The following is a 23,494-nucleotide window of genomic DNA, read 5'->3' as shown; positions in this document are numbered from 1 at the left end:
AAGGTAGATTGTGAGGTCATAATCCAGCTCATTGTATAAGGTAACCGTTCAATAGTCTTATCACAGTGGGGTAGAGTGGGGTAATATGCCAATTGGAATGCAGGTAATTGAGTTTTGTATGAACTGATGTTTAACAAAGATGAAAGGTAAGCAAGGAGAGCATTGCAGCAGAAGACTGGTAAACCAAATGACCTGAAGTAGAGTGAAAGTCAAGAATACTGCAGCAGTGCATGTGAACAATCTTTGTGACTGAAAGATTGAGGTTGGAAGCTTCGTTTGGAATTGTATGGGTTGGCGATGTTGCAAGCCTTGTCTTCAACCTGAAATAGTGGCCATTGTGAGAGATTGTGTGTTTGTGGTGACAGCTGAAGATCCTAAGCTGGGTCACATTGATCCGAGACTGTACCTTGGACCCATCGCTCAAGTGGCACAATAGCCACATTGAATGCATTATGGCTGTGCAGCTGCACCGTGTTAGCATCACCGTTAGCATCACTGTGGCAGATCTTCTGGGAGGTGCAGTGGGCCGTGAATAGCAGGTAGGCTGCAAGCTAAGGTCCTGACCACAGACTGCCTTGAAGACCTTCTGACAGCTCACTGCTTTCAGATGTCCATGATCAGGAACAGTTGGTTAAAAATTAAAATGATTAAAAATGTAAAAAAAAGTGAATGCAACAAATGAAACTGATGCAATTTAAAATATTTGTTGAAATGAAGGAAGCTAAACAGAAAATTTAGTTTTGCAGAGAAGTTTGGAGACCCAATTCAAATGAACGAAGCTTTGCTGGATGCACTGGATAAAGCTGAATGCCCATATACGATGGTTAGTCGAGAGTGAGAGGGCAGATGTGCATGGATCTGCCTTCCACCTTGTTCCTGACTTCCATGCTACAAGGTGCAGCTACAGGAGATTGGGACATGTTGCTGTTACTACCACAGTGTTGATTTTCTACAGACCAGCCAGCTAGCCATCAGCGTGTTTTGGTTTTGATCTTTCCAATGCTTAACTACAGGAAAAGTTTGTCAATCAGATACTGGATCACTCTCCGAATGTCTGATACCACAATCATTTGCAATGATTGAAAAATGTAGGATTGGCAATGAAGGAAGGAAGACACAGACTACTGGGAGAGCTTTTGAAGTCACAGAGAGGTTTGTGAGAAGCAGCCTTCAGTAGAAGTGCTCTGCGTACAACTTATTAGGGGTGGAATCAATTGTGGGCAGACCCATGGACCTTATCAACAATAAAGTAACAAAGAGGGATTATCATTCGTGCCAAATCCCACGAAGGGGTTGAAGAAGGATAATGAACTTATTATAGTCAAAGATTTTATGACTTTGATTATGATCTTTCTGGTGTAGTGAAATGAGGAAAGAAAAAAGCCGATTAAAGGAATTTGTGAACCTACTTTCATCCTGTGAAACTTAAGATATTTTTGTACTGAGAATGAAATGCAGGACAGTTTTCTCCTCTTTCTAAGTTCTCCTGAGGGAAAAACATATGCTAGATAATGAGCTAAGATCACCAGAGAGCACTTTAAGAGCTAAAGAAGAAAAACGGAATATTAGGTCTGTTAGAGAATCTACATACAAGGGCCAAAGATACAACTTAAATGTTAGCTAGTGTGATGGCTTCCAATATGACTCTCAATCAGTTACTTCCACCAAAGAAGTTAAATCAAAAGAGTTTTTTTTTCTTTTGTATGTCTGATATACCAAATAGTAATTGAAAAATCTATCCCCCTTAAAGGATACCAGTAAAGCCACAAAAATATTGATGAGTTATCTCCCATAACACAACAGTTTTGAATCTCACATACATTTGCAAGGATAAATATCATATCAGTAGATACCTGTCATGTGTCACTGACATCCGAACAGATCAAAGTTTCCAAATGGCTGATTGATTTACAACACAATTCTGCTTGGTTTTTGATTCCTGCTTCTTCTAGTGCTTCAGGTGTGTAATTGTCTATAAAGCATTTTGGGTACCTTATTGAAAGATGCTGTATAAATGCAAGTTCCCTCATTCCTCTCCCACTGAATGAGATACATGTAATACACCAAGTTAGAAATATAATCAAATTATGTGGTGTGTCCACTTAAACAAAAAACATCACAGATTGTACAGATATTGGCACACATTAAGGTGAATAAATCTCCAGGGCCTAATGGGATGTATTCCAGGATGCAATGTGAAGCAAGGGAGAAAATTGCTGGGGCTCTGACAGAGATTTTGTATCTTCATTGGGATGATGTATCAGAAGATTGGAGGAGAGAAAATGTTCCCTTATTCCTAAAGGGCAGGAGGGATAAGCCACAAAATGACAGGCCAGTGAGCCTTGCATCAGTGGTAGGGAAATCATTGGAGAAAATTCTAAGGGACAGGATTTATGTTCACTTGGAAAGGCAGGGACAGATTAGGGGGAGTCAATACGGTTTTGTTCAGGGGAGAGCGTATCTCATAAATGTGATAGAGTTTATTGATGAGGTAACTATGAAAATTGATAAAGGCAGGGCAGTGGAGGTGGTATACATTGATTTTAGTAATGCTTTTGACAAGGTCTAACACAGTAGGCTGGTCCAGAAAGTTAAAGCACATGGGGTTTGAGGTGTGTTGGTAAACTGGATCCAAAATTGACTTGGTGATAGGAGGCAGAGGGTAGTGGTGGAGGGTTGCTTTTCAGACTAGAAATCTGTAGCCAGTGGTGTACCATGGGGATCAGTGATGGGACCTTTGTTGCTTGTCATATGTATAAATGACCTGGATGAGAAAGACGGTGGTTTGATTAGCAAGTTTGCTGACGATATGAAAATTGGTGGCGTTGTAGATGACAAGGATAGTTAGCTAATGATACAGAGGGACATAAATCAGCTGGAAAGTTAAGTGGAGTGGTGGCAGATGGAATTTAATCCAGACAGCTATGAGGTAGTGCACTTTGGGACATCAAATGCTGACAGGACATGTATAGTAAGGGGCAAGGAGTACTGATATACAGAGAGACCTTGGTGTGCAAGTTCATTGTTCCCTGAAAATGGCATCACAGGTTGACAGGCGAGTGAAGAAGGCATTTGGCATGCTTGCCTTCATATGCCGAGGCAAGGAGTATCAGAGTTGGGACGTCATGTTGCAAAATGTTGGTTAGGTCGCACTTGGAGGATTCTGTACAGTTCTGCTCACCACACTACAGGAAGGATATGGTAAGCATTAGAAAGAGTACAGAAGAGATTCATCAGGATGTTGTCGTGATTGGAGGGCTGTAGTTGCAAGGAGAGATTGAATAGCTGGGTTTGTTCTCTCTGGAGCATAGGAGGCTGAGAGGTGACCTTATAGAACTTTATAAGATTATGAGGGGTGTAGCTAGGGTAGATAGTCAGAACCTTTTCTCCCTAGAGTAGGGGAGTTTAAAGCTAGAGGGCACAGGTTTAATGTGAGAGGTGAGAAATTTAAAGGAGATCTGAGGGACAAGTTTTTCCATACAGAGTGTGAAGGTTATATGGAACAAGCTGCCAGAGGAAGTGGTAGAGGCAGATACCATTACAACGGTTAAAGGGCATTTGGACAGGTACTTGAATAGGAAAGGAGTAGAGGGATATAGGCCTAATGCAGCCAAATAGGATTAGTGAGGATAGACATCACGGTTGACATGGATAAGTTGAGCTGAAGGGACAGTTTCTGTGCTGTACAGCTCTGACTCTGTAACTTAATCTTTCATGACCATATTTTGAAAACACTTCAGAATCAAAATCAGGTTTATTATCACCATCTTATATGACATGAAATTTGTTGTTTCTTGCAGCAGTACAGTGCAAAGACATAAAATTACTATAAATTACAAAATAAATAGTGCAGAAAAAAATGGAATAATGAGGTAGTGTTCTTGGGTTCACGGATCATTCAGAAATCTGATGATTGAAGGGAAGAAGTTGTTCCTGAATTGTTGAGTGTGGGTCTTCAGACTCCTGTACTTCCTCCCCAATGGTAGTAAAGAGAAGAGGGCATGTCCCAAATGGTAAGGGTCTTTAATGATGGATGCAGCCTTTTTGAGGCCTCGATGGTGGGGAAGGTTGTGCCCATGATGGAGCTGGCTGAGTCTACAACCCTCTGCTGCCTCTTGCAATGCTGTGCATTGGAACCTCCGTACCAGGCTGTGATGCAACTAGTCAGAATGCTCTCCACTGTACATCTACTGTACAGAAATTTGCAACAGTCGTCAGTGACATACCAAATCTCCTCAAACTCCTAACAAAGTAGAGCCGCTGGCATGCCTTCTTTGTGATTGCCAGGAACTTAAAGCTGCTCACCCTTTCCACCGCTGATCCCTCAATAAGGAGTGGTGTGTGTTCTCCCGACTTCCCCTTCCTGAAGTCCACAGTCAGTTCCTTGGTCTTGCTGACATTGAGTGCAAGATTGTTGTTGCAACACTACTCAACCAGCCGATCTATCTCACTCCTGTACCCCTCCTCAGTGCCATCTGAGATTCTGCCAACAACAGTGGTCTCATCTGTGAATTTATAAATGATGTTTGAGCTGTGCTTAGCCATACAGTCATGAGAATAGAAAGAGTAGAGCAGTGGGCTAAGCATACATCCTTGAAGTGTGCTTGTGTTGGTTGTCAGCAAGGAGAGATGTTATCACCGATCCGTATTGACTGTGGTCTCCCGATGAGGAAGTCAAGGATCCAGTTGCAGAGAAAGGGACAGAGGCCTAGGTTTAGAAGCTTGTTGATTAATACTGAGGGGATGATGGTATTGAATGTTGAGCTGTAATCGATAAACAGCAGTCTAACATATGTTTTGCTGTTGTCTAGGTGCTCCAAAGCAGAGTGGAGAGCCAGTGAGATTGCGTCCACTGTAGACCTGTTCTGGCAGTAGGCGATTTGCAGCGGCTCCAGGTCCTTAATCAGGCGGGAGTTGATTCCAGCCATAATCAACCTCTCAAAGCACCTCTTTATGGTGGACGTGAGTGCTACCGGGCAACAGTCATTGAGACTGCTCACCCTGCTTTTCTTGGGCATTGGTATGATTGCTGCCCTTTTGAAGCAGGTGGGAACCTATGACTGCAGCAGTGAGCGGTTGAAGATGTCCTTGAACACTCCAGCCAGTTGGTCAGCACGTTTGGGAAAAGGAAGCAACATATAAATAGCATTAGATGGAAGATAATTTTGAATACAGTTCGAATTTTAATACGATTGAAATCCCAGTGAATGATTTAAAGAGTGTAACACCTCAACATCTTATTTGTATGTTAAACGTTTATTAAGCTGGCTTTATAACAACCATCTTGTTGCATTTTTAAACCCATAGAAAAGCTTGTATCAAAACACCCTCAAACTTGTATTCTGGAAGATCTGGAGGATTAAAGGAGATAAAATGACTCCCGAGTTGATTCAGAGACCAATTTGGAGTTTCTCAAAACTGGAAGGCATAAGCATTGAAACAAAATTTGGCAAAATATGTGTCTCTTCTGAAAGACTATTCAAAAAAGGACAAAATAAAACAACATGGCTGTAAGAGCCTATTGCACTGGGAATTAGGAAGGGGAAAATTTTGAAATGGCAGAGATAACTTCTCTCTGCTTATCAGTCATAGGCAGGTCTGTGTAATGTCCAATTAACATCACTTTCAGAGGCATCAAGACTAAGTGAGACATTTGTGGTTTGAAGCATAATTGAGAGTGAGTCATTCATGCCGAAGTATGAATCAATGTAGTAACAATTTATTACATCTGTGGCATCTCTGTCCTGACAAAACCATGTCTGATCTTTCAGAGTGTGTAACATGTGCAAAAAGGACAAGCCTTAGAATTTTTTGCTTGGTCTATCTTTACAGAGATGTTTGCTAATTATGTAAAATATGCTTGCATAGTTACCATTATACTCTCTGGTAGTATCACAGATCACTTTGAAGTGAAGGCAATCACAAAAGGCTGGCGAAGCAGAGAGTTGCAGTGCAAATACAAAATAACTCAGATGCTGGAAATCTGAAAAAAAAACCGAAACTGCTGGATATACATAGCAGGTCAGGTAGCATCTGAGGACAGAAGCTAAGTTAACATTTCAAATCAATCACCTTTTATCAGAACAAGGAAAAGTTAGAAGCACAAAGGTATTAAGGATGCAAGGGAGGAAGAGGAGAGAAGAAAGAAACACTATTAACTCCTTTATAGTTATCTGAAGGTCAATGATGCTTGTGAAAATGGTTGCATGAACAATAGGGAGCAGCTCAGAAAGCAGTCTACAATCGGATATTAAAGGTTATAGTCTTTCATTGAACCATATAATTTTCTCTAATTCTAAACTGCTACCCAAAATAATCCATGACAAAAAAAATGTCTTCAATTCTGCTTAATTAGTAAGATGCACAGAAATGTAGCGACAATTTCCTTTACATTTAAATTGAGTGGTTAACTATTTGGCTTAACCAACATTACAGGCCGTTGTCAGACTGGAGCTCTGCAGAAGCGGAAAAACCACTAAATGCTCCTTTTTAAAATAAAAATAAATTGCTAATGCTAGAATTCTAAATGTTGTCTTGGTGCGATGCCACATTGTGACATTTGTTGAAGCTGGTGGGAATCGTGAAAGAATTTGTACGCCTGCTTTGCTGGCAATGGTCCTGAGGCAAATCCCCAGTGGAAGGACGGTGGGTGGAATTGACTTGTAAGGGCATTTTTGCTCCTGAATCCTCTGGATGTGTTTTTAAAAGAATTCTTAAGCTTGTCTGGATTTGGCAACTGTATGTGATGCTGACAAATACTAAGCAAGTGGTGTTAGCATCTGATCGCTGACACATTTCACAATGGATTCTTTTACAAATTTAGGTCTTCCCATTAAGGGTTCCATGAATTTAGTGGTGGGACCAACCCTGATACAGGTTAGCACAGAGTGCTTCATTGCTAAATTGGTATGTTTTGCACCTGAGAAAAGGTGTGACTCATACACTTTTACACTTCACTATTTTGACACATATGAATCTGAACCAGCTTTATTTTGTGGTTAACTAGAGTGATGTTTATATTATAATAATGTGTGACAGTGTGACTCTGCTGTGGGTTTATGTCTGTTTAAAACTTGCAGCTGATTTTTATAAGGGAATGAGAGGTTTGTCTTTGCACATCCTGACAGGTTGAGTAAGTCCATTCCTGTTTGGATTACTGAGACAGTTTAAGCTAAACTGCCTTGAGCCAATCAAACTCCAAAACCAGATGTGAACCTCTAAAATTGCAGAAGTAGAGTCGAAGGTCCAGGTCACAGCGCAATCAGCTCCAAAGTGTTTGTTCAGGTGCTTACTTGGAATTTCTTGATGAAGGGAGAAATCTACATTTTTTAATACCAGTAATCACCACCTAGTGGTAACAAAAGTCCTGTTATTGCTGTAACCGACTATACTTGATTTTCAACCCCTTATTTGCAGTCATCTTTTAAAATTTTATGGACATACTGATTTTCTCCATGTAGCACCAAACTTACAATAAAATCAGTATTCAATTCTTTTATTTATAGAGATGTGCAAAGTGAGCTGTTTTTGTTTACATTTGAGAGATGTCAATCATTCATTTAGGTGATGTTAGGACCATAGGCTCCAGTCTAACAACGACCTGTAATGTTGGTCAAGCTGAATAGTTAACCACTCAATCCAATTGTAAAGGAAATTGTCATTATATTTCTGTGCATCTTACTAATTAAGCAGAATTGAAGACATCTTGTTGTCAAGGGTTATTTTGAGTAGCAGTTTAGAATTAGAGAAAATTGTATGGTTTAATGAAAAACTTTAACCTTTATTATCTGATTGAAGCCCCTGCAGAAATAGTCTGTAATTAGTTCAGGTTCCCCCCCAACCAAAAAAAAAACCTTTCGTTCCTTGATGTTAGACATTAAAGAAATCAGTACTTGGGAACAGAAATACTTGCCTTACAGAAAACCGTCGCTGGCATGGAAATTAATTTCAAAATTTTTCTTGCAGGGTAAGGGACTTTGAGAAATTAACTTCTCCAAATTGCCTGGAAGAGTTTTATATTAAAAAAAAGTTCATCACCCCTACATTAATACTTTATTTTAAAGGAAAATCAATCTTTTGTGATATTACTTTAAAATCAGTTTGTTACTCATGAAGGAAATCTTTGCCGTTTCTTCTGAACAATAAGCTGCTTGGTGTAGACAAGTTCAACTTGATTTTAAGGGAAAATCTTGCTTCTTTATCCAGTACACAAAATAAAAATCCCCAGTGTATTCACCATCACATGCACTCAGCAGTTTAGTTTTACCACTCATGTATCAACAAATAGGTTCCAGGTGAGCACAAACTGCCAGCTGTGTCTCCTTTTATAAGATAATTGGACATAAGTTGGCTACCAATCAGACAAAGTGGCTAAAATATCCCATCTGGAATCAATTTTATTGTAATGCAGTGATGTTCTGTAAAGAGAAAGCTTCTCCTATTAGTAGCTAGTGTTGGAAAGAAAAGGCAAACTAGCCTGAGGGAGATGCATGACCAATTGTGAGAAGGGAAGAGGTTAATGGAATAAGTAAGGTATTTTTACACTGCAAAAGGGTACAGGAAAGAACTATGGGAATGCAGTTCTATAATTAGGGGAAGTAAGTTTTTTCTTTGTAAGATGTATTCATAGAGTTGGTGTTATACATTTGATCTGCGTAAAAGTGGACTTAAGCACATTTATAGACACTGTTTATTCAATTCTAAATGTAAAGCATAGGAAATAATTGACATTATTCACCTTAATCTGGAGAAAACTAGGCATAACCATAAATAAACCCTTAAAAAAAAGAGAGAGATTGAGAGTAGCAGGGAGAAACTCAGTTTTCACTTAACACTGTTCTCAATTTGTGTTCCTTTTTTCTGTTCCACTTCCAAGTAAATTAGGGTTTTGATAGTTCAAGAGCAAATTAAATTTAAAAAAACAAGAATGTTGGAAGATTTTAAAAAAAAACACTGCACTGCAAAATTGTAAGTTTCTGATAAGGGAAAAAACTTTTAGATTTAGAATGAGTCTGCAGCAAACAGTAAACTTGGACTTGCTTTTTTTGAGTTCTGACTGACCACATGTATTTCTAGCATTATGTTCTATATATCCAGTTCTAGTTCAAATTCACTGTTTTGAGACACTGAAGTAAAACTTCTCTGTGAGAAGGAGAGTAAAATGGGTGGTAGTGGGATTGCAGCCCAAGTTATTATCACTCCTGATTGAAATTATTGAAAATAGGTGACATGATATAAGTTACAGATCCTCCGTTACTTTTTTTTTGTTTGTCTTGGGCATTCCTCAGGATTTAGGATGACTGTCTAGTACTCATTTTCCACTGTTGCCCAAAATCAAGATGCATGGGGGTCAGTGATAAATTGTGAAACGAAGGCTACCTTTTGCAATGTCAATAGTGGACTATCATGTAGAATAAAGGGATAAAAAGATATAATCTGCTTTCCCTTCCTCGAATACCTGCTAAAGGACCATTTGATGATTAAACTGGACACAGACTACTAGAAATAAATGAAGAAGTAAGTGTTGCTTCCCCAGGTCATGAGGGGTAGTTTTTGCTCTGGGCTGTTGTTCAAAATAAGCAATGATTGATAAGCGTAATGATTTCCCAATTTTTAATTTCTGTTGAAGTGAATGGAACATAAATTTGGTAGAGTTGTAAAGTGCACAACTGATTCAATATTGTCCATTTTACACTTTTTCATCTGATTAAAGTTGCCTCTTTAAGTTCAAGTCTATTGTCATTGGCATACATAGCCAGAGTATAAATGCCATGACAATCAGCATTTTGCAGTAGCAGCACAGTACATTACCAACATGACAAACATAAATTACATAAACTTAAATTAACATAAATCATACATAATTTACATGACAAAATAAAAAACAAACATAATATCTTCAAGAAGGAAAAAAGTACCCCGTAATTGAAAGTAGCATTGGCTTAGAGACTAGTAGTATGTGAATGTGCACACTTAAGCAATGAACATGCATACTAAAAATAGATCCCTGTAGGAATGGTGTATTTATTGACTATCTGTTATACTGTGTTTTCGCACTGCTAAAGTACTTTTATTATTTCCTTTAAATTTAGAATCTCCCTAACTTTTAAATGTTTTGAATTAAAATATTGGTATTAAAAGTACCAACATCAGTAGTCTGTGTGGTGCCATTGAATAAATTGGTAGGGCATGACTATTAGGTCTGCAAGGTACTGCTTTATTCCATGCAATCTATAATCAGAAACGGAGATGAGTCTGCAAGCACTGTAATTCATCTCAATTCCCTTGGGTTTCATGAAGAGATGGTTGCCTAGACTCCTACTTCTGAATGTTTTCCAGCAAATCCTTTGCATGTAAATATTAGGTGTTGACTAGATCAGGTCTGAATTTCCCCCACACTCATTAAAAACATACTGTTATAGTTTGCATATGAATACTGGAAACCTGGGGAAGATACCAGAGGTTGACAGCCATCTGTGAATCGTGTGCATTCTATAGTCTGGAAGTTCTTTATGTAATAAAATGTTTTTGTGCAATACACAAAGGAATGTAATCAAAATTGAGATTGCTAAATATGTGGTTCTTATTATGACTTCTATAGAGTCATACAACATCGGAATAGGCCATTTGGCCCACCATTCATGCCTATTAGTGGGCACCCACCCATATTAACCCCATACAGTTTACAATATCAAATTGGTTCTGGGCCCTCCTTGCCCATGACTTGTATTGTGGAGGTGTCCATACATGTGATTTTAACGATGCTCTTGCCCAACAATAGCACAGGCCATTTAGGAAGAAGTTAACCTTTACAACACATATGAGACCAGCTTTGGTATAACTTAATAGGGACCCACATGTTTGAGGATCTGAAGTCCTTGCATTACCTGGCCCCCAATTCCAAAACACCCTCTCACCAGCTGATCCTTTGATCACAACATTTTCCACCCTTGCAAGGGTTGAGAAAGAATAAGTAAAGAGAACCATAGATAGCAGTGTTTGTATTTGGAACTGCTAATATAATCCAAGGTCTGGAACATCATGTACTCATTGTGTAGAGGTGATGCCAAGATGAACAAAATTTCTTGGAAGTGGGAAGTATGTTTTGTTTAAGTCATCAGTAAAATGAATATGATGCACAAATAATGAACTAGACACTTCAAAACTGATAGCAAATCTGGCACTCTACATGATGATATTACATGGCTCTTGCACATTCCTTTTTATGAATATTGCTAGATTTTTTTGCCTATCTTTAATTGTCCCAGGATTGAGTGACTTGCAAGGCCATTTGAAGAATAATGAAGAGTCAACTACGTATCTGTGGGTCTGCACTTGTGTAAATTCAACACTGGGTAAAGGCAATAAACTTCCTTCCTGAAAGACTTGGTGAGCCAGGTATTTCTTTACAACACTCCATGATTAGCATTATGATTTTGCATTCCAAATTTAATCAACTGAATTTAGGTATCTCAGTTGTTGCGGTGAGATCTGAAGTACCCCTAGATTACCAATTCCATACCACACCCCAATTTCTAGGTAATCTCTACGTTGATTCATGTTTTAGAATGGGATTCTTTTTCCCTCAGTCTTTAGCTAAATAATTGTTTATCTTTGTTCTTATTTGTTTTGTGTTTCTACCAGATAAAACTATTCCCCCTACATGATCCAATGAATGCTGTAGCAGTGGTTGGTGAAACCAAATTATGATAGTTTTTATGTAAACATGCATCATGAAGTCTGCTTCCTGTTGTTATGTGGTCAGCACTTAGCCACATAAATTTTGAACAAAAATTAGGTATAATTGCTAAATGATGTTAAAACTGAAGGAAGCAACTTGAAAATCTCTGGGGATCATGGAGGTTCAATGGATTGTCTGTTGTGCCGTTGCAACACAAACTGTCATCAACGCTAAATATCTAATATGAGCCATTTTTGTGAAAGGAAAGTGCATTCCCACTGCTAGGGAGGAAACATTGAAGAGCATCTCCGCAGCCTAGGCCACAAGCATGCATGTCTTGAGGGATTTAGAATAACATTAGCAGAGGCTTTTAAATTCAACTTTACATCCCTCCTTTGTATTGTGTGGTACCAGGAGAGTATGAAAGAGAAATTAAATAACACTTGAAATCCCTTGTTAAATTTTAAGGCAAATATTGTGCATCTTAATCAGAATAGTCTTGTAAAATGTCTATTTTGTACAGTTATCAATTGTTAATTTTCAATTAAGTGGGCATCTTGTAGGTGAATAAAGAACACTTTAAATAATCATGCATCTGAAAAGTATATCGATGTGATTCTGATCTATTTTTACTGATGATAATTCATGGAAGAAGTAATTAGCATTGGAGAGATCTTTTAAATAGCAGCCTGAGACTGCCAAACTTCTTTGTTGACAGCCTCAATCCTGCAGTAACCCATTCAAGTTTATCTTTGGGGGCAAAAAAAAATCTCCCTCAGAATGAAAAGAATATGCTGCCAATTATTTTGCAACGTATTAGAATTAGTCCCAGACATTTAGCAAACTACTTGACAAAAATTTACACATGCACATACATTGCTTTTGAGTATATCGTGAATGTTGCTTGCTTGGGTTACCAGTGAAGGTGGAAAACATAGGGAGGGTCATCCTGTGCTTAAGTTACGAATGACCTTTGGGAAAGGAAGACTGGTGTCCTTACCCAGTCTGGATTGTATGTGTGGTTAACTCTTAACTGCCTTCTGAAAAAGCTGAACAAACCTGCCAGTTCAAGGACAGCTGGGGCTGGGAATTCATTGCTCTCCTTGTAATGATGCTCAAGCCCTGTGAATGTATATAAATTTTTATTCTATTTTTAACATATGGACTTCGGTTTATTGACTTCTGTTTTGCAAATTGGATACATGAATGTAATCTGCTGTTGTAAAGTTGTCAGTTTAAAATGCACTTAAATTCTCTTTTCCCTCCCTACAGCTGGTATGCCACTGGGTGTTCTAAATGTGGCCAAAATAAAACCTTATCAAAGAGGTTTTTACTGTGATGATGAAACCATCAAGTATCCATTCAGGAACAGTACCATCACTTCCACTGTCCTGTATTCAGTGGGGTTTACACTGCCCATATCAGCTGTAAGTAGCTCAGACAATCTGTGGAACAATTGTGGTTGACCCCAAAATTCTTGGTAGAATAGAGGAATTGGGAGAGATTAAGCTATGACATTGACTTGTGGTTACTGGTTTAATTATTGTGAAACATGCTTTATTATTGTTTCTAAAATTAGAAAAAATACACCATTTTAAAATTAAGTTTAGTTTTAAATATTTCATTTTTTATTATTTTTTAAACTAGAGAAATGCAGCATTTTAAAATTAATTTTAAAATTTTAAATAAATGTCTACAAAGGCTGCATTTCAGACTCAGTATTTCTCTATTAAATAATCAGAATTGTCACACAGTCAACATCAGAATACTGGAGATGGTGGGGTTGTGGGTTTTGTCTGTAGATTGCTCCCTCTGTGCTATAAATCTTTCAGGTATATGTTAATGTGATTTGGTGGTATGGAGGGCCAGAGAATAGCTAATGGCTTAATTAAAATAGGATGATTATTTAAAAAATAGATTTTTGTATGACTTACAGTTGCATGCATCTGACTACTGATTGTTCTGTATTGGCTGTGAATGCTTTGATCTATGGGAGGTGTCAGCAGCTGCAAATTCGGGCATTGGCTTGCTCTGGCTTATATTTAGGCATATATGTGAGATAAATTATACCTGCAGCCATTCTGCTTTGCTTTGCCTGCATCTTTTTGAGGTATTTTTTTTTGCACTCTTTAACGCAAACTAGTTGCAAACAGGATCAACTTCCGAGCAATGGCTTCCAAATGCTTTTGAGGAAGGGCGGTTCGTGAGTAGCCATTGAGAGACTGCAGGATGTCCCTCCCGACATACTCTGCTCACAGGTCCACTACATGAACAGTACAAATCAACCTGAGTTGCTTGTTTAGGTTTCTGCTTGCAATGACCTAACGTATTGACCTTGCCCCTGCCCTGTTTTCACCTATTCTAAGCCAGAATGTACAGTGGTACTGGAGCATTCTAAACCTGAAGGTTTGGCTAGGATTAACAGAAAGGTACTGCTCTTGCCTTCTAATTGTAGAGCAGCAGTGAGTGCAGCTGTAGAAAATTTGGGTTGTCCTCTTCATTGAATGAAAAGTCAATGGTTGCAGAAAGAAGCAATCACTGTAATTAAAGTGAAGATATAAGGGCATACTCAGTCCAGGCTACAGGTTGCAGCTCTATCAAACTGCCGCACGTCACCAAGTGAAGCCTGAAGTTCTCTGAGAGTGGAGCTGGATACAGTGAAGAACATCATTGAATAACAAAGGTATTAGCTGACATTCAGATAGGTTCCACAGACATGATACGAGTGGTGCTCACAGTACAACTGGTGATTTTCATTAACACTTTGAAGATGACATTTACTTTCCTGAAAAGAGAGAATTACTTGGATGATTGTTATATGCCTTTTCAAGTCCCTTTCAAATTTCCCAAAGCATTTCACAGCAGTGAAGTATTTTTGGTGTTTATTTGACGTGAAATGTACATTTAATGTGTACACGTTAACCGATTTTCTCACAGTAAGTTCTCACAAACAACAATTGGTTAACAATGAAATAATCTATCATTGTGATGTTGGTTGAGTGATGGGATATTGTGGTTAACTCCTCTGCCACTCTTCGAAATATTCACCTTTTTTGCTGTTCCCCTTAACATCTCATCTGAGCAATGACATTTCCAACAGTGCTAGATTTTCTCAGCTTGGATTTTCTCTGGAGTGGGACGTGAATCCAGAACCTCCTGACTCTTGTAAGAGGTCCACCATCAGTACTACAACTGTTGTAAAAGAAACTCAATGTTCTTGGGTTAATCCAAACTTCCAGAACTATTCCCTGGACTGATGCAACTATTTTCTTTTAGAGTACCAAAGATGATTTCTAAAGTGGGAATTACAAGCTGAGTTGGTAGAATGTTCAGTGCTCCAAGAGATGCTCCTTTCTTTCCAGTGAGTGAAAGCAATTCACTGCATACATGCTGTTGATGGGTGTAGAGTGATCACCAACACAGATATTTGCACCTTGCATTCCATAAAATAGCTTTCTTGTCATTTTAATTGGTACTGTGGACACGTATTACCTACAATCATCCAGAGTGATTCTATTTTGTGCATGTTACTGACGGCGGAACTCAACATGATCTATTTGACATTGAAAGTACTATAGTTTCTAATTAGTAATTGATCAAGAAAGGCTTGTCATTTGTGATGACTACAATATTATTTTGAAGGTGTGAGAGAAAAAAAAACTTTGCTTTTGTGTTCCCAGTGGGGTGGATTTCTTGTAACATTTGGAAGCTTTGAATTCACTCAGGATAGGAATTAATCTCTTCATCTCCATGTTCGAGAATTCCTCCAGTATTATGGTTAAAATGCAGCATGGTAAAATGAAGTCATCTGTGAATGGTTGCTTTAGTGCTGCGATATGATTGCAATTTGCATTACCATTAAACTTTCTTCTCAAACATGCTTTACATCTGTTTGAAGTCCTACTGGTTAATTGTATCTTTCCATCAGATATAATCAGATTTCTCGATATCAAAGTAGTCATTCTCTTTGTAGAGATTAAAGATGTACAACATAGAGGAAAGGAGAATGTGGAATAACTTGGCTTGTTTCCTGAAAGTTTCCATCGGGGTTTATTTGAAGTTGAATTAATAAGAAAACCAGTTCCTACTGCAACAAAAAAATGACCTAATCTACTGTTTGTTCATTGCTTTATGGTTTAATTTTCATTGATGCCTTTCACAATGGCAGTATGTGCACCAGTTGGAATGTAAGTACATAAGAACATAGGAGCAGGAATAGGACGGTTGGCCCCTCAAACCTACCCATTTATTCATAATGATCATGGTTGATCTCTCCAAGCCCTTGTCTCCTCTTCTTTACCAGTTCCCCATAGTCCTCAATTTCCTAATCTTTCAACTTTCTACTTCCTCTTTAAATACCCCCAATGATCTAGCTTCAAAATCCCTCGGGGGTAGAGAGTTCCAGAGATTCAACCCTCTGCAAGGATAAGTTCCAGTGTAAATAAATAATTTTAATCACCTTCAATTACAAATATTTAAAATACTGTTACCTGATTTCGACTTAATCAGTTATTCTGCAAGTTATTCATTTCAAAAATCATAATCATTCAAGCATTTACAGTTAGAATGGTTCCAAGTGAATTTTTGATGTTGGATCTATGAAATTGATGATAGAGAATCGAAAATTTACCAAGGAGGAGGATTTGGAGGGTACTGAAAACAGAGTGGGGCATGCTAATGTGTTGGGATGTTTTGAGATTGAGGAGGTAGTGCTGGGTCTTCCGAGAAGCATTAAAGTGGATGTCCCCAAGGCCTGATGGCATGTATTCCAGAATATTGAAAGAAGCAAGTGAGGAGATTGCCGGGGTTTTGACAAAGACCTCTATGTCCTCACTAGCAACAGGTGAGGTCCTGAACGACTGGAGAGTAGCAAATGTTGTGCCTTTGTTCAAGAAGGGAAATATGGATAATCCAGGTAATTATAGGCCAGTGAGCCTCATGTCAGTGGAAGGGAAGCTATTGGAGAGGATACTTAGGGATAGGATTTCTGTGCATTTGGAAAGCATGGCCTGCTTAGCGACAGTCAGCATGGTTTTGTACGGGGCAGGTCATGCCTTACAAACTTGATTGAGTTTTTTGAGGTGGTGACAAAGGTGCTTGATGAAGGTAAGACAGTGGATGTTATCAACATGGACTTTAGTAAGGCATTTGATAAGGTCCCTCATGGTAGGTTGATTCAGAAGATAGAGATGCATGGGATCTAGGGTGAATTGCAAGTTTGGATTCAGAACTGCCTTGCCCATAGAAGACAGAGAGTAGGGGTGGAAGACTGTTATTCTGACTGGAGGTCCGTGACAAGTGGTATTCCGCAAGGATCAGTGCTGGGACCTCTGTTGTTTGTGATATATATCAATGACTTGGATGAAAATGTAGATGGGTGGATTAGCAAATTTATGGATGACACCAAGATTGGTGGAGCTGTGGACAGTGTAGAGGACTATCTAAGAATACAGCAGGATATACTGTAGATCAGTTACAGATATGGGCAGAGAAGTGGCAGATGGAATTTCATCCAGGCAAGCTTGAGGTGTTGCACTTTGGGAGGTCAAATGAAAGGAGAAGGCATACAATTAATGGTCGGCCCCTTAATAACATTGATGTCCAGAGTGATCTTGGGGTCCAGGTCCATAGTTTACTGAAAGTGGCAATGCAAGTAGATAAGGTGGTTAAGAAGGCGTATGGCATGCTTGCCTTCATTAATAGGGGTGTTGAATATAAGAGTAAGGAAGTCTTGCTGCAGCTGTATAAAACTTTAGTCAGACCACATTTGGAGTACTATGAGCAGTTATGGTCACCCCATTATGGGAAGGATATGGAGACTGTGGAAAAGATGCAGAAGATGTTCACCAAGATGCTGCCTGAATTAGAGGGTATGAGCTAATAAGGAAAGGTTGGACATAGTTGGGTTGTTCTCCCCAGAGCATCAGAGGCTGAGGGGAGACCTGATAGAGGTTTTTAAAATTATGAGAGGCATTGATAGGGTATTCAGTTAGAATCTTTTCTTCAGGGTAGAAATGTCAAACACTAGAGGAGATACTTTTAAGGTTAGGGGGGGAATTTAAAGGCGACATGAGGGGCAAGTTTTTTTATGCAGAGATTGATTGTACTGCTAACGGCTTACTGCTGTTAGCTCTAAAATCTTCTGGGACAAAGCGTAGGGCTAAAAAGAAGAAAAAAGGTGTACTGGAAAAGTTATCTTCAACTCCCTTTAGACAGTCATTATCTGGTTCATGTTATTTCCTGGACTGAAGTTATTAACAAAAAAACACATCTTCTAGGTATGATCTCCGCCTCTGTCCGGAAACCAGGCCAGCTCTCCTATGAAGGCATTCGGAGAGTTGGCGCCCATCTGGTAATGTATTCAGAAGGTTCACAATTCTCTGTAAAAAGAAAAGCTATCCAATCTATTCCCACTCCTGCTCTTACATAACTTGAACTCCCTGTCAATCTATCAGTGGAGATACTAACGGGATTTTGTTTTTGTTCATGGATGTGGATGTTGGTGGCAGAGACTCCATTTGTCGTCTGTCCCTAATGGTCCCTGAAGGGAGGAGCCAGTTAGGAGTTAACCACATTGGTGGATCTGGAGTCACATACTGGCCCAGCTGGATAGGGAAGGCATAATGAACCTGATGGGATTTCACAGCAATTCAGTAATGTTATGCTTATTATTACTGACGCTGGCTTTTTTAAACAAAAAAATCAATATTTATTAAATTACTTAAGTTCCCCAATTGCTGTGCTTGGTTTTGAATTTCTGTTGCTGCACCAATGATCCCGATCTCTACCTGGACAAGTAACTGGACCATTATGCTATCATAGCCTGTAATTGTAAACCTCTTACCACATCACTTCTTAAGTCTGTGTTAACGTAAAATAAGTAGACCAAAGTCCTAGCTTCCCAAAGAATCCACTATCTGGGGAAGTAAGAATGGGCACCATGGAACCTTGGGTACAAGCTGATCGTTGACTTGTATAGTGTCTAGCTAATGCCCTTTGATTTGTACTGAGTGGTTCTATATGCAATTCATTATCCTGCTTTGTGCACACAAACAGAAGCTGTACCCACAGGTGCAAAGTGTAGTCTTTCTTCTTGTGCACAAAAGCAGGATGATATTTTTCTCTATTAATTTCTTACAATTACGCTCCCTTCATTATACTGCACTTGCTGGTAATATGAAACGAAATGGTGAAAATACTCAGTAGGTTGAGCAGCAACAGTGGAGAAAGAAACACATGAATTTTCAGATCAATGACACTTAAATGAAACCAGAAAAAGTTTCTGCACTTTTCTACATTTCTGCTCTTTACCCTTTCAATTTCTTTCCAGAACTGCAAGTTGGGTCGGTTTGTCCTTGCCTTCCACTCCACCAACCTTCACATTCAACAAATCATTTTCTGCTGTTTTCGGAATTCCATCATAATGTCACTCTTTGTCAAAGTGCCATTTGCCATTAGGTTGTCTACTCCCTTTCAATGAAATTTCTCCAAGAAGATCGATGGAAAACATAATAACCCCACTAAAATTGAAAACCATAAAATCCAGGGTAAATACAGGCAAAGAAGGGAATGGTCGGCAGATGGGGGCTAGACCATGGGTGGATCTGCAGGTAAAAGCGTGTTGAAAATCCCTACACACATTTAAACCTGCATGGGTATGTTTTATTTTCCTATGGCTCAGCTGCACCTTCTTGAAGCTACCAAGTAACTCAGGCTACTTGAAAGGTGTTCTGGAAATCAGGCCACTTGCTTCCCCTTTCTGGTAACAGTGATGCCATCAGACCTCCTAATGGCATCAACATGAGATGCTTAACTCTTATTCTGGGAGTCTCTTAGGAAGTCTCCCAATCACGGTGTGTTATGCTTTACATAGTACTACGTGAAATAAGGCATGCCTAGGTGATTGGGAGTTGGTTTTGCCTGCTTGGCTTCACTTTTAACTGTTGTCCCAACCATTTCTGTGGGCCTTGCCATACTTATCTGGAACTGCTATGGTAACCTATTTTCTCATGGTCTTGTCTGAAGAAAAGAGGATGGCAAGCAATGCTACTTCCAATAAAATCACCATCGGCTACGTAACAGTGCAGAGTTTGCATGCGTAGGAAGAGTAATGATCAGTTTCACCCAAAACTTGCAGACACCGCCCTGCTGATTTTTCTGAACAATGACGCAGAGTGACACAAAAGAAAACCTTCATTACAAACGTCCTGTGCGGCCCCACCTTGACTGCAGCAGCCATTAGGAGGAATGCCAACAGATGTGCAGATGTCTTTTTCCTTCATCCTTGTCTGCCACATCTTAATCCCTGCAGATTCAGCCTGGGCAAAGATTGTTGATGGGTTGATGCCCCTTTTAGTACTGTCCAGAAACTTTCTAATGTGAAAATCTCTTAATTATGCCCACCCTTTTGAATCGTGTGCAGTATTTAGAAGCACCAGAATTTGAATCATTATGAAAATAAAATTGGACAAAGAAATGGCATGTTATTAATAGCTGAGTTTTTGGTAGGTTCCTAGAATGCATGCTAGAATATGATAGTATTATTAATAGTCAGAAAGCAGTTAATAATGTACAGATCCTCCCCAGGTTATGAACACCAGACTTGTGTACAGCCTGTACATAAGTGTGCATTTGGGAGACTGCTGGGATAGATTTTCTGGCTGCTGCAAGGATGCAGACATCTTCTGCCAGCTGGGACACAATAATCAGGAGCTGGGTTGAGCTGAGCAGAGCTGGGAGCGCTAAGCAGGCTCACTCACTGAGTCAGTGAGACCAGCTGGCGGCCACTCTTCCCGCGCCTACTTGCTGTCCCATCATGGCTGTGTCTGTGACCCTCTCCCACGCATTCTTTTCGTTCATTTTTGACTTACCAACTGTTCAGGTTATGAACAGTTCTTGGGAACACCACGTTGTAACCTGGGGACCACCTCAACTTGGGTGCTCAGGCAATGCAATGCTACAGCGCTGAGATAGTCTTACAATATAGTTTCCTTATTGAACTGCCTAGCAAATAGGTTGAATATAAAAACTGTTCTGTTTACAACATCAGCCACATAAGGATGTAAGAAATTGAAACAGGAACCAGCCGTAAGCACCCTTGAACCTACTCTGCCATATGGTAATTTTGTGGCTGATCCAATGCCTTGTTCACTAGCCCACCTGATTTCTATATTGTCTGATGCTCAACGCAATATCAACCAAGTATTTACAAGGAAAAAAAATCAATGATCAAGCATTCAAAGCCCTCTGTGGTAGCAAATTTTACAACTTGCAGCATTTAACAAAATATTCTCTTAATTTTCCCTTCAATCTTCATTTGTCATTTAGAAAACGGCTAATCTGTTTTGCTGAGACTTTTCATCTTCGTTCTAGAATCTGCAACCTGTAAGAAGACCCCAAAAAGGAAAGTCAGGGAGGGTGTATAAAAGGTATTTGATCTCATTCCATCAGTGTTCTACCCACACTGAGAGCGAAAGTTATTGAGATATAGTTTAATGAATTTTATATTTGTAAATTTGGTGCTTAATATTACCTTCATTCTTTTATAAAGCTTTTTTTGCCTATAGAAGGGCAGCTTTTGATGAATTTATTTTGATTGATAGGGAAATGCCTGGGGTATTTTATTCAAAGTGTTTGAAGTGCCTTAATCTACAGGGCCACAAAGCAAGAGCTGGGACACAGAGTTAACCCAGTGTTTGGGCAGCATGGAAGCAGTGGGTGAATGCCCACCACTTGTGCTATTAATTCCTTTTGATTTAAGAATATAAGGATAGATTGTACTAATATCAGGCACACGGTCAATTCTTCTGTTATCATTTTTTTCCTAATTTTATGTTAAGATGCAGGGATACTTGTATCTCTCTTTTGTAATTCAGTAACACTACGTGTGTTGGTGTGGCAATTGGAAACATATTTTAGGTAGTTTTATAGGAATTTTTGAAATCAGGGCAAGAACTCTGGTGCCTTTTTCCTGTTTATCCAGAGAGTTTTTGTTGCCATGGTGCTTGACACCAACTGATTTGGAACAGACCAGCAATTAAACCTGAGACTTCACCCATTTGCATTAGGTTATTTTGCTTAGTCCACACCCAGCCAACAAAATATCAGGAAGATTCCGATCAACATTACATTATCAGTGAACAGTGGAAAAGTTTACTTTGGTACCACGCCTTAGCTCTTTGTACTTTGTCCTGTAACGTGGAAAGATTATCATTACTGATTATTTGATGGCGCTTGGCTTTAGCTTTGCATTAGATGGTTAATGTTTCGTTTACTGTAATATTTCATTTGTTGATCAAAATTAATCTGGAGTTAGCGATAGGAGTTTTATGACATCCCAGTCAGGATTTTTTTTGTAATTAAGTGCTGTTAGTTATACTGCACTGTTAGTATTGCTGTGAACATTTTACAATTTTCAATGCATATTCAATTTAAGTTTCAGAAAATATTAACTAATTCTGTTTAGTAATTTGATTTGGCTAGGGCATTGGCAGATGAAATTTAATCTTGATGAGTGGGAGGTGATGCATTTTGGTGGGTCAAGTAGGGTCAAGTCATCTATGACTGCTTGGTCCTTAGGGAATATTGAGAAACATAGGCCAATGAAAATTAAATATCTTGTGACTCCCTCGTTCAAAAAAGGAGAAAGGCAGAAGACTATAATTAAACCTAGTCAACATGGTTTTATGAAAGGTAAATGGTGTTTAGTAAATTTGCACAAATCATATGAGGATGTATCAAGGAGAGCTAATAGAGGGGAACCTGTTGATGTAGTGTACTTAGATTTCCAAAAGGGAGTTTGTCAAGATGCCACATAAGAGGCTGGTGCATAAACTAGAAGCCCATAGTATTGGAGGAAGTGTGTTAGAATGGCTTGAAGACTGACTGTCGCATCGAAAATAGAGTTGATAAATGGGTTCTTTTCAGACTGGAAGGAGGTAACTAGTAGAGTAGAGGGATCAGTTCTTGGCCTGTGACTGTTCACTATTTGTATTAATGACCTGGAGGAAAGAACAGTATGTAAGGTTTCCAGTTTTGCTGATGATATGAAAATAGGTGGAAGGGCATGTTGTGACAGGGATACTCTGATATTGCAACAGGATATAGATAGATTGAGTGAATGGGCAAAAGACTGGCAAATAGTGTTTAATGTGGGAAGTGCGAGGTCATACACTTTGTTAATAGGAAGCAAAAGGTGGATTACTATTTAAATGGAGAAGGACTGCAAATGAATAAAGTACATAGGGATCTAGGTGTTCTAGAGCATGAGTCACAAAAAGCTAGCAGACAGGTCCAACAAGTAGTTAAGAAGGCAAACGGCATGTTGACCTTTATTACAAAGGGTTGGAGTTTAAGAATAGGAAGGTTTCATTATAGTTGCAGAGGATGCTGGTGAGGCCAAAACTGGAATATTGTGCATAGTCCTTACCTGAAAGGATATTTTAGCATTGGAGGCAGTTTAAAGGAGATTCACCAGGCTAATTCTTGGGATGTCCTATCAAGGGAGGCTAGATCGTTTGGGTTTATGTTCCTTGGAGTTTAGAAGAATAAGGGGTGACCTTATTCAAACATGTAAGATCCCAAGGTTCCTTGACAGGGTAGATGTTGGGATGTTTTGACTAGTGAGAGAGACTTGAACAAGAGGACATAACAACAAGGTAAGGGGGCGGTCATTTAAAACCGAAGTACATAGAAACTTCTTCTTGCAGGGTGCAGTGAATCTCAGGGATTCTCTGCCTTGGCGGATGGTGGAAGCTGGATCATTAGAAGTATTTAAAGTGGACGTGGATAAATATTTGATAGCTTGAGGCACAG

The 23,494-nt window shown here is 39.1% G+C and overlaps 1 protein-coding gene across 2 annotated transcripts in view; it reads left to right on the top strand.

The window, feature by feature from the left end:
• Positions 1 to 23,494, top strand: part of plpp1a (phospholipid phosphatase 1a) — a 97,467-nt gene that overhangs the window by 16,539 nt on the left and 57,434 nt on the right. The window contains exon 2 of one of the 2 annotated variants that reach the window (XM_052036911.1): positions 12,953 to 13,107. The exons of the other annotated variant lie outside the window; for it this stretch is intronic. Within the exon in view, the coding sequence (XP_051892871.1) occupies positions 12,953 to 13,107 (155 nt within the window). The remainder of the gene's footprint in view (positions 1 to 12,952; positions 13,108 to 23,494) is intronic. 2 annotated transcript variants of the gene reach the window in all.

The sequence above is a fragment of the Pristis pectinata genome, chromosome 2 (genome assembly GCF_009764475.1).
Source record: "Pristis pectinata isolate sPriPec2 chromosome 2, sPriPec2.1.pri, whole genome shotgun sequence".
Lineage (NCBI taxonomy): Eukaryota > Metazoa > Chordata > Chondrichthyes > Rhinopristiformes > Pristidae > Pristis > Pristis pectinata.
This window is presented reverse-complemented; position numbering and strand designations above follow the sequence as displayed.